General features: G+C 45.3%; 1 protein-coding gene across 2 annotated transcripts in view; it reads left to right on the top strand.

Annotated features, from left to right (window-relative positions):
• DNAI1 (dynein axonemal intermediate chain 1) overlaps window positions 1-17,166 on the top strand; it is a 275,417-nt gene that overhangs the window by 77,975 nt on the left and 180,276 nt on the right. For both annotated transcript variants that reach the window (XM_073343359.2, XM_078852695.1), the window contains exon 12: window positions 2,583-2,626. In XM_073343359.2, the coding sequence (XP_073199460.2) occupies window positions 2,583-2,626 (44 nt within the window). The remainder of the gene's footprint in view (window positions 1-2,582; window positions 2,627-17,166) is intronic.

Here is a 17,166-nt window from a genome sequence, read left to right as displayed (position 1 = left end):
CCTGCGAGGTGGGAGGGTCCCAGAGCTCAGGCTGCAGCCTGAGCCTGAACATCTACTCTGCAGTTAAACAGCCCCTTAGCCTGAGCGCTCCCCCTCCCCAACCCCCCGAGACTGAGTCAGTGGGCATGTGCCTAATTGCAGGATAGACCAACCCTCTGTCTCTGTTCCAGGCCAGCACTTTTAAGCAGATATTGTACATTAAGCATGTATTTTAAGCACGGTTCTGAGTAGAGATGCTTTCCTGAATCGGAGCCCTAAGTAGCTATTTCTATAGGTAATGGTTGTAGTTGTACATCGCAGAGGGCCTGACCCAATCTTGCACTGGGCCCTGTTGCTGTCCCAGTTTACCTTCTTCCTTGTCAATCCAAAACATCACCACTGATAGTTTCAGATTAACTTTCCCTTTCTGGGGTCTCATTTATTGACATACAATAATACTCAGCTTCTCTTCCCCAGGCCTAATTCATCTTTTTAATTGATAACAGGTGTCAGCCTACACATAGCCTCCCTCTGTGCTCAAAAGTCTTTAGAATTCTTTACCAGGGCATCACCTTCAATAAATACTAAGTAAGAGAGAACAATAGACTTGTAAGATATGTCCCAGGTATGGATTTGTGTTTTTCAAATCTTTTGTAGTGACAGTGGATCTAATGGTTAGAGCAGGGAAGTCTGGATCCTGGGTTTTATTCTTAAAGAGTGCAAATTATCATTTACTGTCATTATTATGAGTCAAAATGGAGAGATAAAGAAAGAAGCATTAAAAGGCAACTAATACTAAAAGGATAAGAAAACATGATTTAACTGAATATAAAATTAACCTGTGGAATTCACTGCCACATGACATAATTGAGGCAAATAGCTTAGTAAATTGCAAAGAAGGATTAGTTATTAAAGCTTTCTATATCAAAAAGTAGAGTATTGGCAGGTCAGTCCTCATGCTTCAGGGAATAAACTAATCACCAGCTGGGACAGGAAGGAACTTCCCTCTCTGGTCTGTGTGTATGATCTTTGTGGACTTGAAGAAGGCATATGATCGTGTTCCAAGAGAATTTGTTTGGTGGAGTTGGTGACAGAGAGGTGTGCTGGAAGGATAGGTCTATCTTATGCAGGTATATATGATGGAATGTCTACTGTAGTTAAAACCAAATGGGGCTACAGCAGAGGATTTCTAGTAAACATTGCCTTGCACCCGGGGTCAGCATTGAGCTCTTTTTTGTTTGCAGCTGGCTTGGATGTGATTAGGGAGAATATACGAAGGGAGCTGCCTTGGAATACGCTGCTCCGTGATGCCATAGTGATATGTGCAAAGATTATGAGACCCCGCAAGCCAGCTCTGAAGAGTGGCAAGACAGTTTTGCGCACCTGGGACTCAAGAGTGAATGTTGGTAAGCCTGAGGCTTTGATAACTGAAGTAGCAGGACCCACTATAAAGGATATTACAGGCAGAGAGCTTAGAATGGTGAAAAAATGTAAATACCTAGGCTCAGTGGTTGGTGACAATGGTGCCCTTCTGAGTGATGCCTGACAGCATACCAAAGCTGCTTGGTGCAAATGGTGGGAGCTGATCTCAGTTTTCTATGATTAAAAAGGTGCCAATAAAGTTAAAAGGGAGAATGTATCAAACTGTAATTTGACCCATCCTAATGTACGGAACAGAAACTTGGCCAGCCACGAGACAAGAAACCAGCGTGCTCTCCACCATGGAAATGAAGATATTGAACTGGTCAAATGGTTGGACGCTCTGTGACAGGAAACAAAATGAGGTTGTGTGGAGCGTAATGTGGGTTGCCCCAATTGGAGACAAGTTGGTGGAGGCTAGGCTACATGGCCAGGGGCAAGTCCAGCAGAGATATGAGAGCTATTTTGGAAGGATGGCTCTTGCAATGATCGTGGACGGAAAACAAGCAAGGGGGAGGCCAAAGACTCGGTACATGGACCAGATATCAACGGTCCGCACACAGACCAATTTGCATGACAGCCTGGCATACAATCATGAGTTTTGGAAGAAGGCTGTAAAAGTCACTGAGCCCGAATAGGCAAGTGGCAAAGAAGACAAAAGCTGTGTGAATGATCTTACGTTATGGAACTTATGTGCCTTCCTCTGAATCACCCATTATTGGCCAATGCCAGACAAGGTAAGTGCGTGGGTGGACCCTTGTTCTGATATGGTTTGGCAGTTCCTATGCTTCTGTATCCACAATGGTGGAAACTGAGACTTCTTCTCTCTTCCTCTAAGATATAGGGTTTTTTAAAAAGTATATTTTCAGCGATTGTGAAATGTACAAGGCAGGGAGCCCTGGAGACTGAAATCTTATTGTTGTCATCTTTGATGTAGCCCTTCCTTATCCACTCCATGTGTTGCCATCATCCTCTGTTGTCTGAGTCCATGCATAGGTCTTGATCCTGTGAAAAATTAGGCACATGCAAAGCTTTAGTCACATGCGTAAGTGTTTGCAGGATCAAGCCATAGACTGTCGTCTCTTTTGGGCGGTAATCTGGCTTTATTCTGTGAAGTCCATGCACATCTGTTGAGTTAGATAATTAATAATTCATACTCTGTTACATTTACTTTCTTGTTACAGGAATCCAAAGTACAAGGATCTGTTTGCAGTGGGACATGGCTCTTGTAAGTTACAAATTAAACAATATAATTCAGCAACCTAAAAGGGACATTTCCAGGTTAAATAAGAAGATATAATTTAAAAATATTGCACTACTATAGATGTGTTTACCACGATTGCCCACACCATCATGATGGTTAGAAAGCTGGAATGCTGGCCCCAATTTTCTCATCCCTGTGTTACTAGCCTCACTTTAGATCATAAAAAGAAAAGGAGTACTTGTGGCACCTTAGAGACTAACAAAGAATACAGACTCACACAGCTGCTAGTCTGAAACCTGACTTTAGATCATGCAAATCTAATTTTTTTTTAAAAATCAAACAAATTCAAGCCATTTTGCTGCTCTTTTATTGTTTGCATTTCATTCAGTTTGTACAACAAAAGTAAGCTGGTCAGTTTCCCTTTTGTTTTAGCAGACTTTTTAGTCAGTTTCACTAATTGGTTTTCATGTACTAGCACACTCATGCCCCAGTCTGCACCGTCCGTCCCTGTTGCAAACACCCTAGAGAATGCCAGAAACCAAACACAAGTCTGTTTTCATTGAAATGGCTGCGGTGCAGTTGTTATCTACAATAGGGTAGCAGCTTAAAACAAAGCCATTGTCAACAAATGTTGCCCTCTAAACAGTTCCCTGAGGGTGCCATGCTCTGAAACCTGTTATCTTTGAATAACCCCACTATCTATGTCAGCAGCCTTGCATGATGATTAGGTTTTCCTCCTTCATGTTAACTCTCTGTCATTGAAAAAGAAACAACCCCCTCTCTGCTGTATTTTGAAATTCTGTTGACTTGTACTCTGCCTCTCTCGGGGAGTAAATAGGCAGACAGGGGGCCAAATCCAGATCGCCAGATGCTTTTGAATGGACCCCAAAATCTTTTTATTTACTTATTATTATTATCATCATCATTATTTATTATTATTTTCTCTGGAATCTGGACCTTAACTAGACCTTGCCCAAGAAATTTGGATCTTGCCAAAAAATAATTGACTGCCTTGTCTGGGCTGGGTGATGCTGTTGCTGAAGAGTCTCTATAGAAATATCCTCTTCCACCCTGCCACCCACCTACTCCTCCAGCTTGAACTTGAATTCTTACTATAGCAAACAGCTCTTTCATTCTGCATGGAATTCTCACAGACCAGGGTCAGGTCTTTCCATAGAAATACTGGCCAGAAGGAGTTCCTGGGTGTAGCAGGAGCCCTACACTAGTTTTCCTGGGATCATTCTGTGAGGCATCAATCTGTGACTCACGGGACACCTGATTCTGGGAAATGGCTTGGGAGGCTCCTCTAATGCAGAATGGTCAGCAGTGTAACCCAGAACCCTGCAAGTGCTGGCTTTGAAGTCCTCTGTGGGTCTGCTTCTTTCCCTTGCAGCCTGGTTTCAGTATAGCCATGGTGCCACAGCTCCTTCCCTGGCTCTTCAGGGAGGGATAGCTCATTGAGCATTGGCCTGCTAAACCCAGGGTTGTGAGTTCAATCCTTGAGGGGGCCATTTAGAGATCTGGGGCCAAAATTGGGGATTGGTCCTGCTTTGAGCAGGGGGTTGGACAAGATGATCTTCTGAGGTCCCTTCCAACCCTGATATTCTATATAATTCTAAGAGAAGAGTGGTGCCCACAGCAGGAGGGGAAGTCAGAAGATCCAGTGCATTCCCGAAGTAGTTGTTTTTGTTTTTCCAGAGAGCTGGGGGGAGGGTGTGCCAGACAACACAAGAATGTCCCTCTAGCCCCACTCCTGGCATCCCTCCTGCCCTTGGTCTGCTCCTTCCCTATCCACTGATCTCTGACTCTGCAGAGGGGCTGGGATAAGGAGAACAAAGCCCATCCCGTCACTGCAGGAAGCAGGAAGTTTGCATCATGGGACCCTTCACACTGATACTGTGGATGAGGTGATCTGGCTCAGTTTGTATGCTGCTGGAGCTGCCAAAGGATTCCTCCCATCTCCTCTCTATCTAGATATTTTTTCTCTCCTTTCTCACTATTTTTATTTATATATTTGTTTGTTTTTAAATTTAAAAAGCTGATTGTACAGTATGGCATTCCCAGCTCTCCATTCGGCTTTGGAAACAAACAAACAAACAAAAAATTAAACTAAAAGCGGCAGCTGCTGCTGAAGTTAAACACTATCTGGAAATTACAGATGGCAGGGATAGTAATTGCAGGTTTTGGAAAGTGAAACAGAATTCACAGGTGTAGTGACCTAGCTACAAATACCACGTCTGTGACTGCCTGCCACTTCATTTGCTAAATACGGCCTTGTAAATTTAAGCTGTATCTGTAAATGTTGACAGTGTAATTCAGGCTGATGAAGTTAGAATCCATTGTGAACATTCTTTGCTGATGAAACAGGGTTTGTTTCAGTTGGACAGACACAAATCAGTTAAGAATCATATTGTGATGCTCTGTACCTTCGGGGAACACCCCCATTTTCATCTTTATAAAATGATTGTGTGGTATCCAATGCAAGGTTTGTCATGTTTGTCAACAAGTCCATGGGGCCGGACGAGTTGCATCCGAGAGTGCTGAAGGAATTGGCGGCTGTGATTGCAGAGCCACTGGCCATTATCTTTGAAAACTCGTGGCGAACCGGGGAAGTCCCGGATGACTGGAAAAAGGCTAATGTAGTGCCAATCTTTAAAAAAGGGAAGAAGGAAGATCCTGGGAACTACAGGCCAGTCAGCCTCACCTCAGTTCCTGGAAAAATCATGGAGCAGGTCCTCAAAGAATCAATCCTGAAGCACTTGCATGAGAGGAAAGTGATCAGGAACAGCCAGCATGGATTCACCAAGGGAAGGTCATGCCTGACTAATCTAATCACCTTTTATGATGAGATTACTGGTTCTGTGGATGAAGGGAAAGCAGTGGATGTATTGTTTCTTGACTTTAGCAAAGCTTTTGACACGGTCTCCCATAGTATTCTTGTCACCAAGTTAAGGAAGTATGGGCTGGATGAATGCACTATAAGGTGGGTAGAAAGCTGGCTAGATTGTCGGGCTCAACGGGTAGTGATCAATGGCTCCATGTCTAGTTGGCAGCCGGTATCAAGTGGAGTACCCCAAGGGTCGGTCCTGGGGCCGGTTTTATTCAATATCTTCATAAATGATCTGGAGGATGGTGTGGATTGCACTCTCAGCAAATTTGCGGATGATACTAAACTGGGAGGAGTGGTAGATACGCTAGAGGGGAGGGATAGGATACAGAAGGACCTAGACCAATTGGAAGATTGGGCCAAAAGGAATCTGATGAGGTTCAATAAGGATAAGTGCAGGGTCCTGCACTTAGGACGGAAGAACCCAATGCACAGCTACAGACTAGGGACCGAATGGCTAGGCAGCAGTTCTGCGGAAAAGGAGCTAGGGGTGACAGTGGACGAGAAGCTGGATATGAGTCAGCAGTGTGCCCTTGTTGCCAAGAAGGCCAATGGCATTTTGGGATGTATAAGTAGGGGCATAGCGAGCAGATCGAGGGACGTGATCGTTCCCCTCTATTCGACATTGGTGAGGCCTCATCTGGAGTACTGTGTCCAGTTTTGGGCCCCACACTTCAAGAAGGATGTGGATAAATTGGAGAGAGTCCAGCGAAGGGCAACAAAAATGATTAGGGGACTGGAACACATGAGTTATGAGGAGAGGCTGAGGGAGCTGGGATTGTTTAGCCTGCAGAAGAGAAGAATGAGGGGGGATTTGATAGCTGCTTTCAACTACCTGAAAGGGGGTTCCAAAGAGGATGGCTCTAGACTGTTCTCAATGGTAGCAGATGACAGAACGAGGAGTAATGGTCTCAAGTTGCAGTGGGGGAGGTTTAGATTGGATATTAGGAAAAACTTTTTCACTAAGAGGGTGGTGAAACACTGGAATGCGTTACCTAGGGAGGTGGTAGAATCTCCTTCCTTAGAGGTTTTTAAGGTCAGGCTTGACAAAGCCCTGGCTGGGATGATTTAACTGGGAATTGGTCCTGCTTTGAGCAGGGGGTTGGACTAGATGACCTTCTGGGGTCCCTTCCAACCCTGATATTCTATGATTCTATGATTCTATGATTCTATGTTGGGTGTCTTCGGAAGGCTCATGATGCACTGAGCATGGTTGTTATAGTGAAGTTATAATAATTGTTACAGTAATGTTATAGGCTATAATTTCATGTATATAATTATGAGGCTGAAAATGTATCTTCATGGCTTAAAGCAAGCCCATGCAAAAACTCACCAAGAACAGAGAGGCAGTTCACACCTCATCAGGGCATGGATGGGACAAACCCAGCCCAGCCTCACAGGAACAAAAGACGCTGGCCTAGGTGGCAACAAAAGAATCTGTTAGGCTCTCGAGTGAGACACCCCCTTCCTTTGGGCAGTCTGGGGCTGTGATGAGGTAATGCTCACCTGACTCTGAAAGGTGAGGGGCAAAGCCAAAAAGGAAGAAAGTACATGTTAAAAGGGAGAGATGTTTGCCATGCTCTTCCTCTCTCTTCTACCTCCATCTTCAGACTACACACCAAACGACTGAAGCGCTGATCAAAGGGGAGAGCCTGGCTGAAAAGCAACCAGCCAGCCTGTGGTGAGAAGCATCTAAGTTTGTAAGATCAGCTTAGAATGCGTTTTGCTTTTATTTCATTTGACCAAATCTGACTTGTTATGGTTTGACTTATAATCACTTAAAATTTATCTTTATAGTTAATAAATCTGTTTGTTTATTCTACCTGAAGCAGTGCGTTTGGTTTGAAGCCTGTCAGAGACTCTCCTTGGGATAATGAGCCTGGTACATATCAATTTCTTTGCTAAATTGAGGAACTCATATAAGCTTGCAGCATCCAGCGGGCATAACTGGACACTGCAAGATGGAGGTTCCTAGGGTTGTGTCTGGGACCGCAGATATTAACTAGTGTCATTTGGTTGCAAGTAGCTGGGAGCATTGCATTCCAAAACCTGTGCGTGAACAGTGGGGTTCTCACAGCAGAGCAGGGTAAGGCTGGCTCCCAGAGTCAAGGATTGGAGAGACCTAGCAGATCACTGGTCCAGATAACACCAGAGGGGAATGTCACACATATATTAAAATTAAGGCTCTCTTATCTTATTAATACTACATTGGATTAATAAAACTGAAAGAATTTGACAGTCTGATTTACTTTATGCTACTACTTCTCTTAGTTTTAACCCTGTACTTCCCTCAGCTCTGACAACAGACCAGTCAGTTTCTCTAAATTTCACATTCTGTTTCTCCTGTGCTAGCAGGGCAGTGCCAACACGGCAGGGGAATATTTTTCCTTTCAAAATAAGCTCTGTCTATTAAAAGCCACGGAAATGATCCTCTTGCTCTTGGTTTGCGCAGAAGCCCAAAGAGACCTGACAAGATCTCTTTAATTCAGCAAGTACCAGCTCACATGTGAAAGGTCAGATGGGGACCAGCCTTTGCAAAAAGGTGGGTGGGTAGGAGTGGATAAAGAGACTGCTCACCTTGCACTGCCAGCACAAGAGCCTGTCATGATCATAGTCCCTGTGCTCAGAAGAGTGCAGGGACTGACAGCTACCAAGGTACACTCCCAGCCATAGGCGCTGACTTTCTAATGTGCTGGGGGTACTTTCCCTGGCTCCACCCCATGCCCTGCCCCCACTCCACCCCTTCCCTCAAGGCAGATCACTTATACGGAGGACAGATCACTGATAGAGAGCGTTAGGGATTGCTTGGTAAGCTGGCCATGAGCTGACAATGTGCATTTGGATATGGACAAGTGTAAAAGTATACATCTAGGAACAAAGTATGTCGGCTATGCTTATAGGAGACGGAACCCTGACATGGGAAGAAGTGATTCTGAAAAAGGATTTAGTGGTCAGAAGGGACAAGCAAGTGAACCTGAGCTCCCAGAGCGATCCTGTGGCAAAAAGGGCTATCGTGATACTTGGATGTATAAACAGGAATGTTGAGTAGGAGTAGAGAGATTTACCTCTTTATTTGGCACTGGTGCAACTGCTGCTGGAATACTGTGTCCAGTTCTGGTGCCCACACTTCAAGAAGAGCATTGAAAATTGGAGAGGGTTCAGAGAAGAGCCACAAGAATGAATAAAGGATTAGAAAACATCTCTTATAGTGTGAGACTCATGGAGCTTAAACTGTTCAGTTTATTGCAGAGAAGGTTAATGGGTGACTTGATCATAGTGTCTAAGTACTCACATGGGAAACAGAAATTTAATAGCATAATAGAAATGTAGGGCTAGAAGGGACCTTGAGAGGTCATCTAGTCCAGCCTCTGTGCTGAGACAGGATCAAGTATATCTAGACCATCCATGAAGATGTTTTGTCTAACTTGTTCTAAAGACGATGGGAATTCCACAACCTCCCTTGGAAGCGTATTCGAGAGCTTAACTACCCTTAGAGTTAAATAGTTTTTCCTAATATCTAACCTATTTCTCCCTTTTTGCAGATTAAGCCCATTACTTGCCCTGCCTTCAGAGGGTACATACAACAATGGAACTCTGACCTCTTTTATAACATCCCTTAACATATTTGAAGAGTGTTATCAGTTCCCCCTTCAGTCTTCTTTTCTCAAGTCTAAACATGACCAGTTTTTTTTAAACCTTTCCTCAGAGGTCCGGTTTTCTAAATCTTTGATCATTTGTGTTGCTCTCCTCTGGACTCTGTTCAGTTTATCCACATCTTTCTTAAAGTGCGGCACCCAGAACTGGACACAGTGCTCCAGCTGAGGCCTCACCATTGCCAAGTAGAGAGGAATAATTACCTCCCATGTGTAACTGCATCACATTGTTGACTCATTTTCAATTTGTGATCCACTCTAACCCCCAGATCCTCTATTCCCCATTTTGTAGTTGTGCATTTGATTTTTTCTTCCTAAGTGTAGTTCTTTACACTTGTCTTTATTAAATTTCATCTTGTTGATTTCAGTCCAGTTCTTCAATTTGTCAAGGTACTTTTGAATTCTAATTCTGTCCTCCAAAGTGCTTTCAGCCCCTCCCAGCTAGGGCATCATTCAGAAATTTTATAAGCATACACTCCACTCCATTATACAAGCAATTAATGAAAATAATAGTACTGGACCTAGAATAGACCCCTGTGGGACCTCACTAGATACGCCCTCCCAGTTTCCAGAAAACCCTTGATAACTACCCTTTGAGTATGGTCTTTCAATCAGTTGTGCACCCACATTGTAGTAAATTCATTGAGATCACATTTCCCTTGTTCGCTTATGAGAATGTCATGTGGATCTATGTCAAAAGCCTTGCAACAATCAAGATATATCACACCTACAGCTTCCCCCCCTCAGTGAAGCCAGTAACCCTGTATGATAATAGAGTGCTCTACATTCTAACAGACAAAGGTAACACAAGATCCAGTTGCTGGACATGGAATCTAGGCAAATTCAGACTAAAAATAAGGTGCAAATTTTTAACAGTGAGGGCAGTTAACCATTGCAGCAACTTACTAAGGGTTGTAATGGATTCTTCATCTCTGGAATTTCTTAAATCAAGATCAAATGTTTTTCTAAAAGATCATAGAATCATAGAATCATAGAATATCAGGGTTGGAAGGGACCCCAGAAGGTCATCTAGTCCAACCCCCTGCTCAAAGCAGGACCAATTCCCAGTTAAATCATCCCAGCCAGGGCTTTGTCAAGCCTGACCTTAAAAACCTCTAAGGAAGGAGATTCTACCACCTCCCTAGGTAACTCATTCCAGTGTTTCACCACCCTCTTAGTGAAAAAGTTTTTCCTAATATCCAATCTAAACCTCCCCCACTGCAACTTGAGACCATTACTCCTCGTTCTGTCATCTGCTACCATTGAGAACAGTCTAGAGCCATCCTCTTTGGAACCCCCTTTCAGGTAGTTGAAAGCAGCTATCAAATCCCCCCTCATTCTTCTCTTCTGCAGGCTAAACAATCCCAGCTCCCTCAGCCTCTCCTCATAAGTCATGTGTTCCAGTCCCCTAATCATTTTTGTTGCCCTTCGCTGGACTCTCTCCAATTTATCCACATCCTTCTTGTAGTGTGGGGCCCAAAACTGGACACAGTACTCCAGATGAGGCCTCACCAATGTCGAATAGAGGGGAACGATCACGTCCCTCGATCTGCTCGCTATGCCCCTACTTATACATCCCAAAATGCCATTGGCCTTCTTGGCAACAAGGGCACACTGCTGACTCATATCCAGCTTCTCGTCCACTGTCACCCCTAGCTCCTTTTCCGCAGAACTGCTGCCTAGCCATTCGGTCCTTAGTCTGTAGCTGTGCATTGGGTTCTTCCGTCCTAAGTGCAGGACCCTGCACTTATCCTTATTGAACCTCATCAGATTCCTTTTGGCCCAATCCTCCAATTTGTCTAGGTCCCTCTGTATCCTATCCCTCCCCTCCAGCGTATCTACCACTCCTCCCAGTTTAGTATCATCCGCAAATTTGCTGAGAGTGCAATCCACACCATCCTCCAGATCATTTATGAAGATATTGAATAAAACCGGCCCCAGGACCGACCCTTGGGGCACTCCACTTGATACCGACTGCCAACTAGACATGGAGCCATTGATCACTACCCGTTGAGCCCGACAATCTAGCCAGCTTTCTACCCACCTTATAGTGCATTCATCCAGCCCATACTTCCTTAACTTGGTGACAAGAATACTATGGGAGACCGTGTCAAAAGCTTTGCTAAAGTCAAGAAACAATACATCCACTGCTTTCCCTTCATCCACAGAACCAGTAATCTCATCATAAAAGGCGATTAGATTAGTCAGGCATGACCTTCCCTTGGTGAATCCATGCTGGCTGTTCCTGATCACTTTCCTCTCATGCAAGTGCTTCAGGATTGATTCTTTGAGGACCTGCTCCATGATTTTTCCAGGGACTGAGGTGAGGCTGACTGGCCTGTAGTTCCCAGGATCTTCCTTCTTCCCTTTTTTAAAGATTGGCACTACATTAGCCTTTTTCCAGTCATCCGGGATCTGGTATAGTTTAACCTCAGCGACTGACGTAGGAATTAATACAGGGAAATCCTATGATTTGTGTTATACAGAAGCTCAGATTAGATCATCACAATGGTCTCTTCTGGCCTTAAAAGTCTATGAATTAATTTCTCTCATGCAGCTTTCAGAACCTTGTTGGGAAGAATGCTGATGGGAACCTCTGTTCTGACCGTCTCAGGTGGAAGGACGGGCAAGGTGGCACCTTCCAGGGAGAGAAATGTAGGGGATTTTGCAAGATGTGTCTCTTCCTTCCCCAAGTTAATTCATGCAGTTGGAGGATCTTATGGGTAGAGCTGTGCAAACAATTTTGCATGCATTGTTGTAGCTGTGTTGGTTTCAGCATATTAAAGAGACAAGGTGGGTGAGGTAATATCTTTTATTGGACCAACTTGTTTTGGTGAGAGAGGCAAGCTTTTGAGCTTGCACAGAGCTCTTCTTCAGATCTGGAAAATGTACTCAGGGCTTGTCTACCCTTAAAACTCTGCAGCGGCACAGATGCACCAGCACTTCAATGAGGATGCTACCTACACTGATCGGAGAGCCTCTCCCATTAGCGCAAGAATTCCATCTTCCCAAGAGCCAGTAGTCAGGTCGATGGGAGTGTTTTTCCAGTGACCTAGTGCTGTCTACATCGGGGGTTAGGTCTGTTTAAATGCGTCGCTCAAGGGGGTAGATTTTTCACATCCCCGAGTGATGCAGTTGTACCAACTTAATTTCCTGGTGTAGAGCAGTCCTCAGGGTGTCACAGCTAAACACAAGGTGGAACAGATTGTTTAGCTTAAGTAGTTAACACACATTTCAAGGGACCAGTCCAGGTGAAGTGGCCAGTCTGATCAGAGTTCACCTTGACTGATCCCTTGAAATGTGTGGTAACTACTTAAGCTAAACAATCTGTTCCACCGTGTATTTAGCTGTGACGCTCTGAGTACATTTCCCAGACCTGAAGAAGAGCTCTGTGTAAGCTCAAAAGTTTGTCTCTCTCACAAATAATTTTAAGCAAATAATTTATTTATTTCCTCTAGCTTCTTTATGGCTGGTGGGTGCCCACTCTAGTGGAAGAAGCCTGGAGACTCACTCACAGCGCCTGTAGATCCACTGATTTCAATGGGAGTTAAGTGCCTACCAATGAGGATCTGGACCAAAGTGCTCTCCTAGGAAATAGCAAGCCTATTGGAAAGTTTTCTCAGCTAGGTACTGCTGCAGCAATGATAGCAAAGAGTAGAAGACAACTAGAAGCATTATTAGAATAAACAATACAAAATGATGACAAAGAGGCAAAGGAAACTTGAAGGAAATCTGTCTTGTGTATCAAGGCAGTACTAGGAATATTGCAAGACAAGCAGAAACTAAATGAGCACTGAGATTTCAAAGATTTCAATCATGTCAGAACACCAGATTAAAGACAGAGCTTGCTGATGTGTTCTGATGGTGGCAGAGCTGTCATTTTGAAAGGATTAAGTTTCCCATTGTTTTCCTGATGGTATTTCGTCACTGTGTAAAACATACCAAAAGCAGCTCCCAGCGGAGATGATGGCTCCTGCTAACTCAGCTGGGGAAAGATTCCCCTTTCATTCATCTAGTTGAGTGCCTCCTGTGGGCCATTAAGATTTGCCGTTGGTGGTGATACAGATCATACCTCTGAGTTCAGCCATGTGGATGGTAAACTCAGCCGACTGGTTAAGTCAGATCTACTGTCTACCCTGCTGTTTGAAGTGATTAATCAGCCCAATACCCACTGAAATTTAAGAGCTTTAAAATCCTTGATTACAATATAGAGTTGTGGTTAATTTCTCATTGCTATAGAACTGTGGCTGCTGTGGGGGAGTTTGTTCTCACAAACCTCTTGATCATTGTACCAAAGTCATCTGTCCTGGATTCTGCTATGGATTTCTTCACTGATAACAATTGCATGCTTAGATATGAACACGTGAGCTGCATTTTTCATTTACAGTCGAAATCTTTGGAGCTACAGGAACTACTTTAAATGTGAATCCTTTTGTGAAACCCACAATTTGGTAAGCAGTAATTCCCTGGAAAGAAAGGACTATTTTTTGCTATGGAAAGCATTTGTATTTCAATCTTGAGATACGAAGTGTACTGCAGGAATTCTTAATGAGCCCATTGCAGAGGCTTGATAGATGTATCAGTTTGAAATGAAATGTGGTATCTTTCAGCCCTAATGCTTTAGCACTCAAAAACTTGCTGTCCCAATCAGTTTGCTTGTGTTCGATTACTCTCTGTTGTGACAATACTTTCCTATCTTTGCTCTAAGAGTAAATCATCTGCCTGGGGTCTGATTCTATTGGAGGAAAAGATATCACAAAACATAAAGGGCTAAGGGCCTGATCCAAAGCCCACTGAAATAAAGGGACTGATTTCCTTTTAGTCAAATGGACTTTGGATCAGGTGTATGTTCAGAGATAATATAAACAGTGGTGCAAACATAGAAGGCATTGTGGCCAATGGCCTAGGTCTTGGCTGTGGACTTCAGAGACCTGGGTTTCAGTTGTGGGTCTGGCACTTAATTTGCTATGGATTTAGGTGCTCTGATACCAAGGTGATGGGTACAGTATAAGCACCTAGGGAGTGTAAACTACATACCAGTAAATTGGCATAAACCAGCATGGACTGGTGTGAGTCATGTACACATTCTAGGGTGGGGCTCTGGCATGAAAAACAACCCATGGGTATGTATGAGATAAAATATGGAGTCAGGGTTTCTGTATCTTCTGCGAGATGCTTCTTCTGATTGCACCTCAGCTGCACATGGTGATTACTCTCAAATGCAAGCCCACATTCTATACTAGAAATCAGCACTGTTATGCATTCCTTCTGTGAAACAGAATCTACAGTATTATTCTCAGGAAACAGCAGTTACAAGAACTTTACCCAAAAAAGTAATTCTGTTGATTGACAAATTTATTAACTGATAGCATTTTCCTTTTAACAGCATCCCTTCAAGGAAAATATTTAGATTAAAAAACCAAATTTGGGGTCAGAATTAAGATGGTTGCACTGTGATGAAATCAACATGATAAGAAGAATGTATTAATGTTTGTTTTGTGGCCAGTGTAAAGATTTCTGATGTGCTTAGGCATGAATATGGAGAACAAGAACACACACTTAGAATAGTTAATGCTAAAAGAGTATTGGAAGGGATAATAAATCCCATGTTTCAGGGCGTAAGGCAACCTCTGGCTACTGGGGGTTAGGAGGAAACTTTCCCTGGGGCTGCCAATGCATGCAAGAGCTCAAAAATCACAAGGCAGGCTCCCATAATCATGAGATTTTTTTTTTAATGATGGGTTTTGGCTAATTTTTATTTGTCTTCTGTGCCTTTCAGTCACAGTTGCTTCACGTTTTCAGGCTTTTCCTCACAACCACAAGGGCTAGGGGCTTTAAGAAAACCTGCACGTAGTGTGAGACTCGTGATAGAACTGCAAGGCTTGGCAACGTTGTCACAGGTGCCTTTCTTGTACCTTTCTCTGAAGCAGCTGGTGCTGCCCATTATCAGAGTCGGGCCACTGAGCTATATGGACCATGGGTCTGAATCCAGTTTGGTCATTCCTGTGTTCCCAACTATTCATTCCTTTGCTTTAAAGTTCTTCAGTACAGTGAAGATATTTCATAGATTCATAGCACAGATCAGCCACATGACAGGCAGGAACCCAGGAACCCCTTACAGGCTCGAGTGCCTTTACACCTTGTCACAGACATATAGAATATGCCTTTAAAACTCATCAACTAGATTGGACCAAAATCCCCCTGCTAGGGAAAAAGAGCCTCAGGGGAAAACCCTGCTAGGGAGATGCTTTTTGAGTGCCCACTGCCACTCAACCCGCTGCTGGTCTGGGGTTCCATCCGCCGGCTCCTGCCAGCCAGGGTCCTGGCTGCCGCTCACTCAGCCTGCTGCTGGTCTGGGATCCCGGCCCTGCCCACACAGAGTGGGTACCTACCTTCTCCCTGGCTCTAGCCCATTCTCTTCCTCTCTCTCTCTCTGCACTGAGATGAGGGTGGGAGTGTGCTGAGAACAGGGCTGGGGATGAAGGAGCAGGCTGGGGTGCAGGGTCTGGCCAGGAAACAGAATGAGGGAGGGGGCACAGGGTTGGGGCAGGAGGTTTGGGTGTGGAGTGCTTACCTGGGCAGCTCCCATTTGGTGCGAGGGGTGCAGGTGGGACTGTGGGGTGTGTGTGCAGGAGCTCCCGTTTGGTGCGCAGGGTGGGGGTTGGAATGTGGGGGGTGCAAGAGTCAGGGCAGGGGGCTGGAGGTGTTTGAGGGGGGTGCAGGAGTCAGGGGATGGGGTGTGGGGGGGCTGGGTATGTGTGGGGGTGCTGGAGTCAGGGCTGGGGTCGTGGGGGGGTGCAGGGGTCAGGGCAGAGGGCTGGGTGTGTGTGGGGGGATGCAGGGATCAGGGCAGAGGGCTGGGGTATGGGTAGTAGGGGTCAGGGCAGAGGGCTGGAGGTGTGGGCTGGGGTCATGGGGATGCTCCTAGCCCCCTGCCCAGAGTGGCTCGCGGCAGGGGGCTGGAACGGATATGCCCTGATTCCAGCCCCCTTACCCAAGGCCCCGTCCCCACCTCTTCTCCACCTCCTCCCCAGAGCAGTGAGCGTGCTGCAGCTTGGCTCCGCTTCTTCCCCTCCTCTCAAGGGCCATCAGCTGATGGGCGACAGGGAGGGAGAGGAGGAGGGGCAGGAACCCAGCACGCTGGGGGAAGAGGCGGGGGTGGGGGGACCTTGTCTGCCCTGCAGCAGCAGCCGGCAGGACCAAGCTTCTTCACCCTGCCCCTGCGTGGGGGGGGAGGCGGGGGCCGAGAAGAGCGGGCAGGATTTTTAATGGCATGGGTTTGGCCGTGGGCTGAGTGGGGCCAGCGGCTGGGACCCGGCAGACCGCAGTGTGCCATTAAAAATCGGCTCGCATGCCGTCTTTGGCACGCTTGCCATAGGTTGCCGACCCCTGCTGTAGCAACTGAGTGTGTCACCAAGTTTTATATATCTTCACATCATGCCCATGAGGAAGGGAATTTTTATCATCCCCATTTTACAGGTGGGGAACTGAGGCATGGAGAGACTAGATGGCCTGCTCATGTTCACCCAGGAAGTCTGTGATGGAGTTCATAGTACTCCTTACTCATGGCCAAGGGGCCTTTGCGGGACCTCCTCTTTCCAGAGCTACTTTTGCAATGGATTCTGCAGAGGTATAGATGTGAGGAAGGCTCCTGTGGAACTCAGCCGGTATCCTTCTGGCTCTGCCATTACTAGGACTCATTTTCCATAGTGGTTGCTCAGTGTGGAGTTCTACTTTTCCAGGCCAGTCTCCTCCCTTTGGATATTGTTCCCCTTGGGAGGTTTGGCTTATCACCCCCTGTGGAAAACAGGAAACCTGACTGCTTTTGCAGCTGGGATCCGATCTAAGTGCTTTGGTTGTGTTGGCAGCCTCCTGAAGGACTGATTTGGTAGGAAGGCCTACTCTTCTGCAGTTCTTATTTAAGAACTACTAATTACAGGGACTTATGAGTTGCTGCTCCCTCCTTACTAAGGTAGTCCCCTGATTCTAGCATACTTTGAGGGAAAGAAGAGATTTCTTGAGAC

The sequence above is a fragment of the Lepidochelys kempii genome, chromosome 5 (assembly GCF_965140285.1).
Source record: "Lepidochelys kempii isolate rLepKem1 chromosome 5, rLepKem1.hap1, whole genome shotgun sequence".
Lineage (NCBI taxonomy): Eukaryota > Metazoa > Chordata > Testudines > Cheloniidae > Lepidochelys > Lepidochelys kempii.
This window is presented reverse-complemented; position numbering and strand designations above follow the sequence as displayed.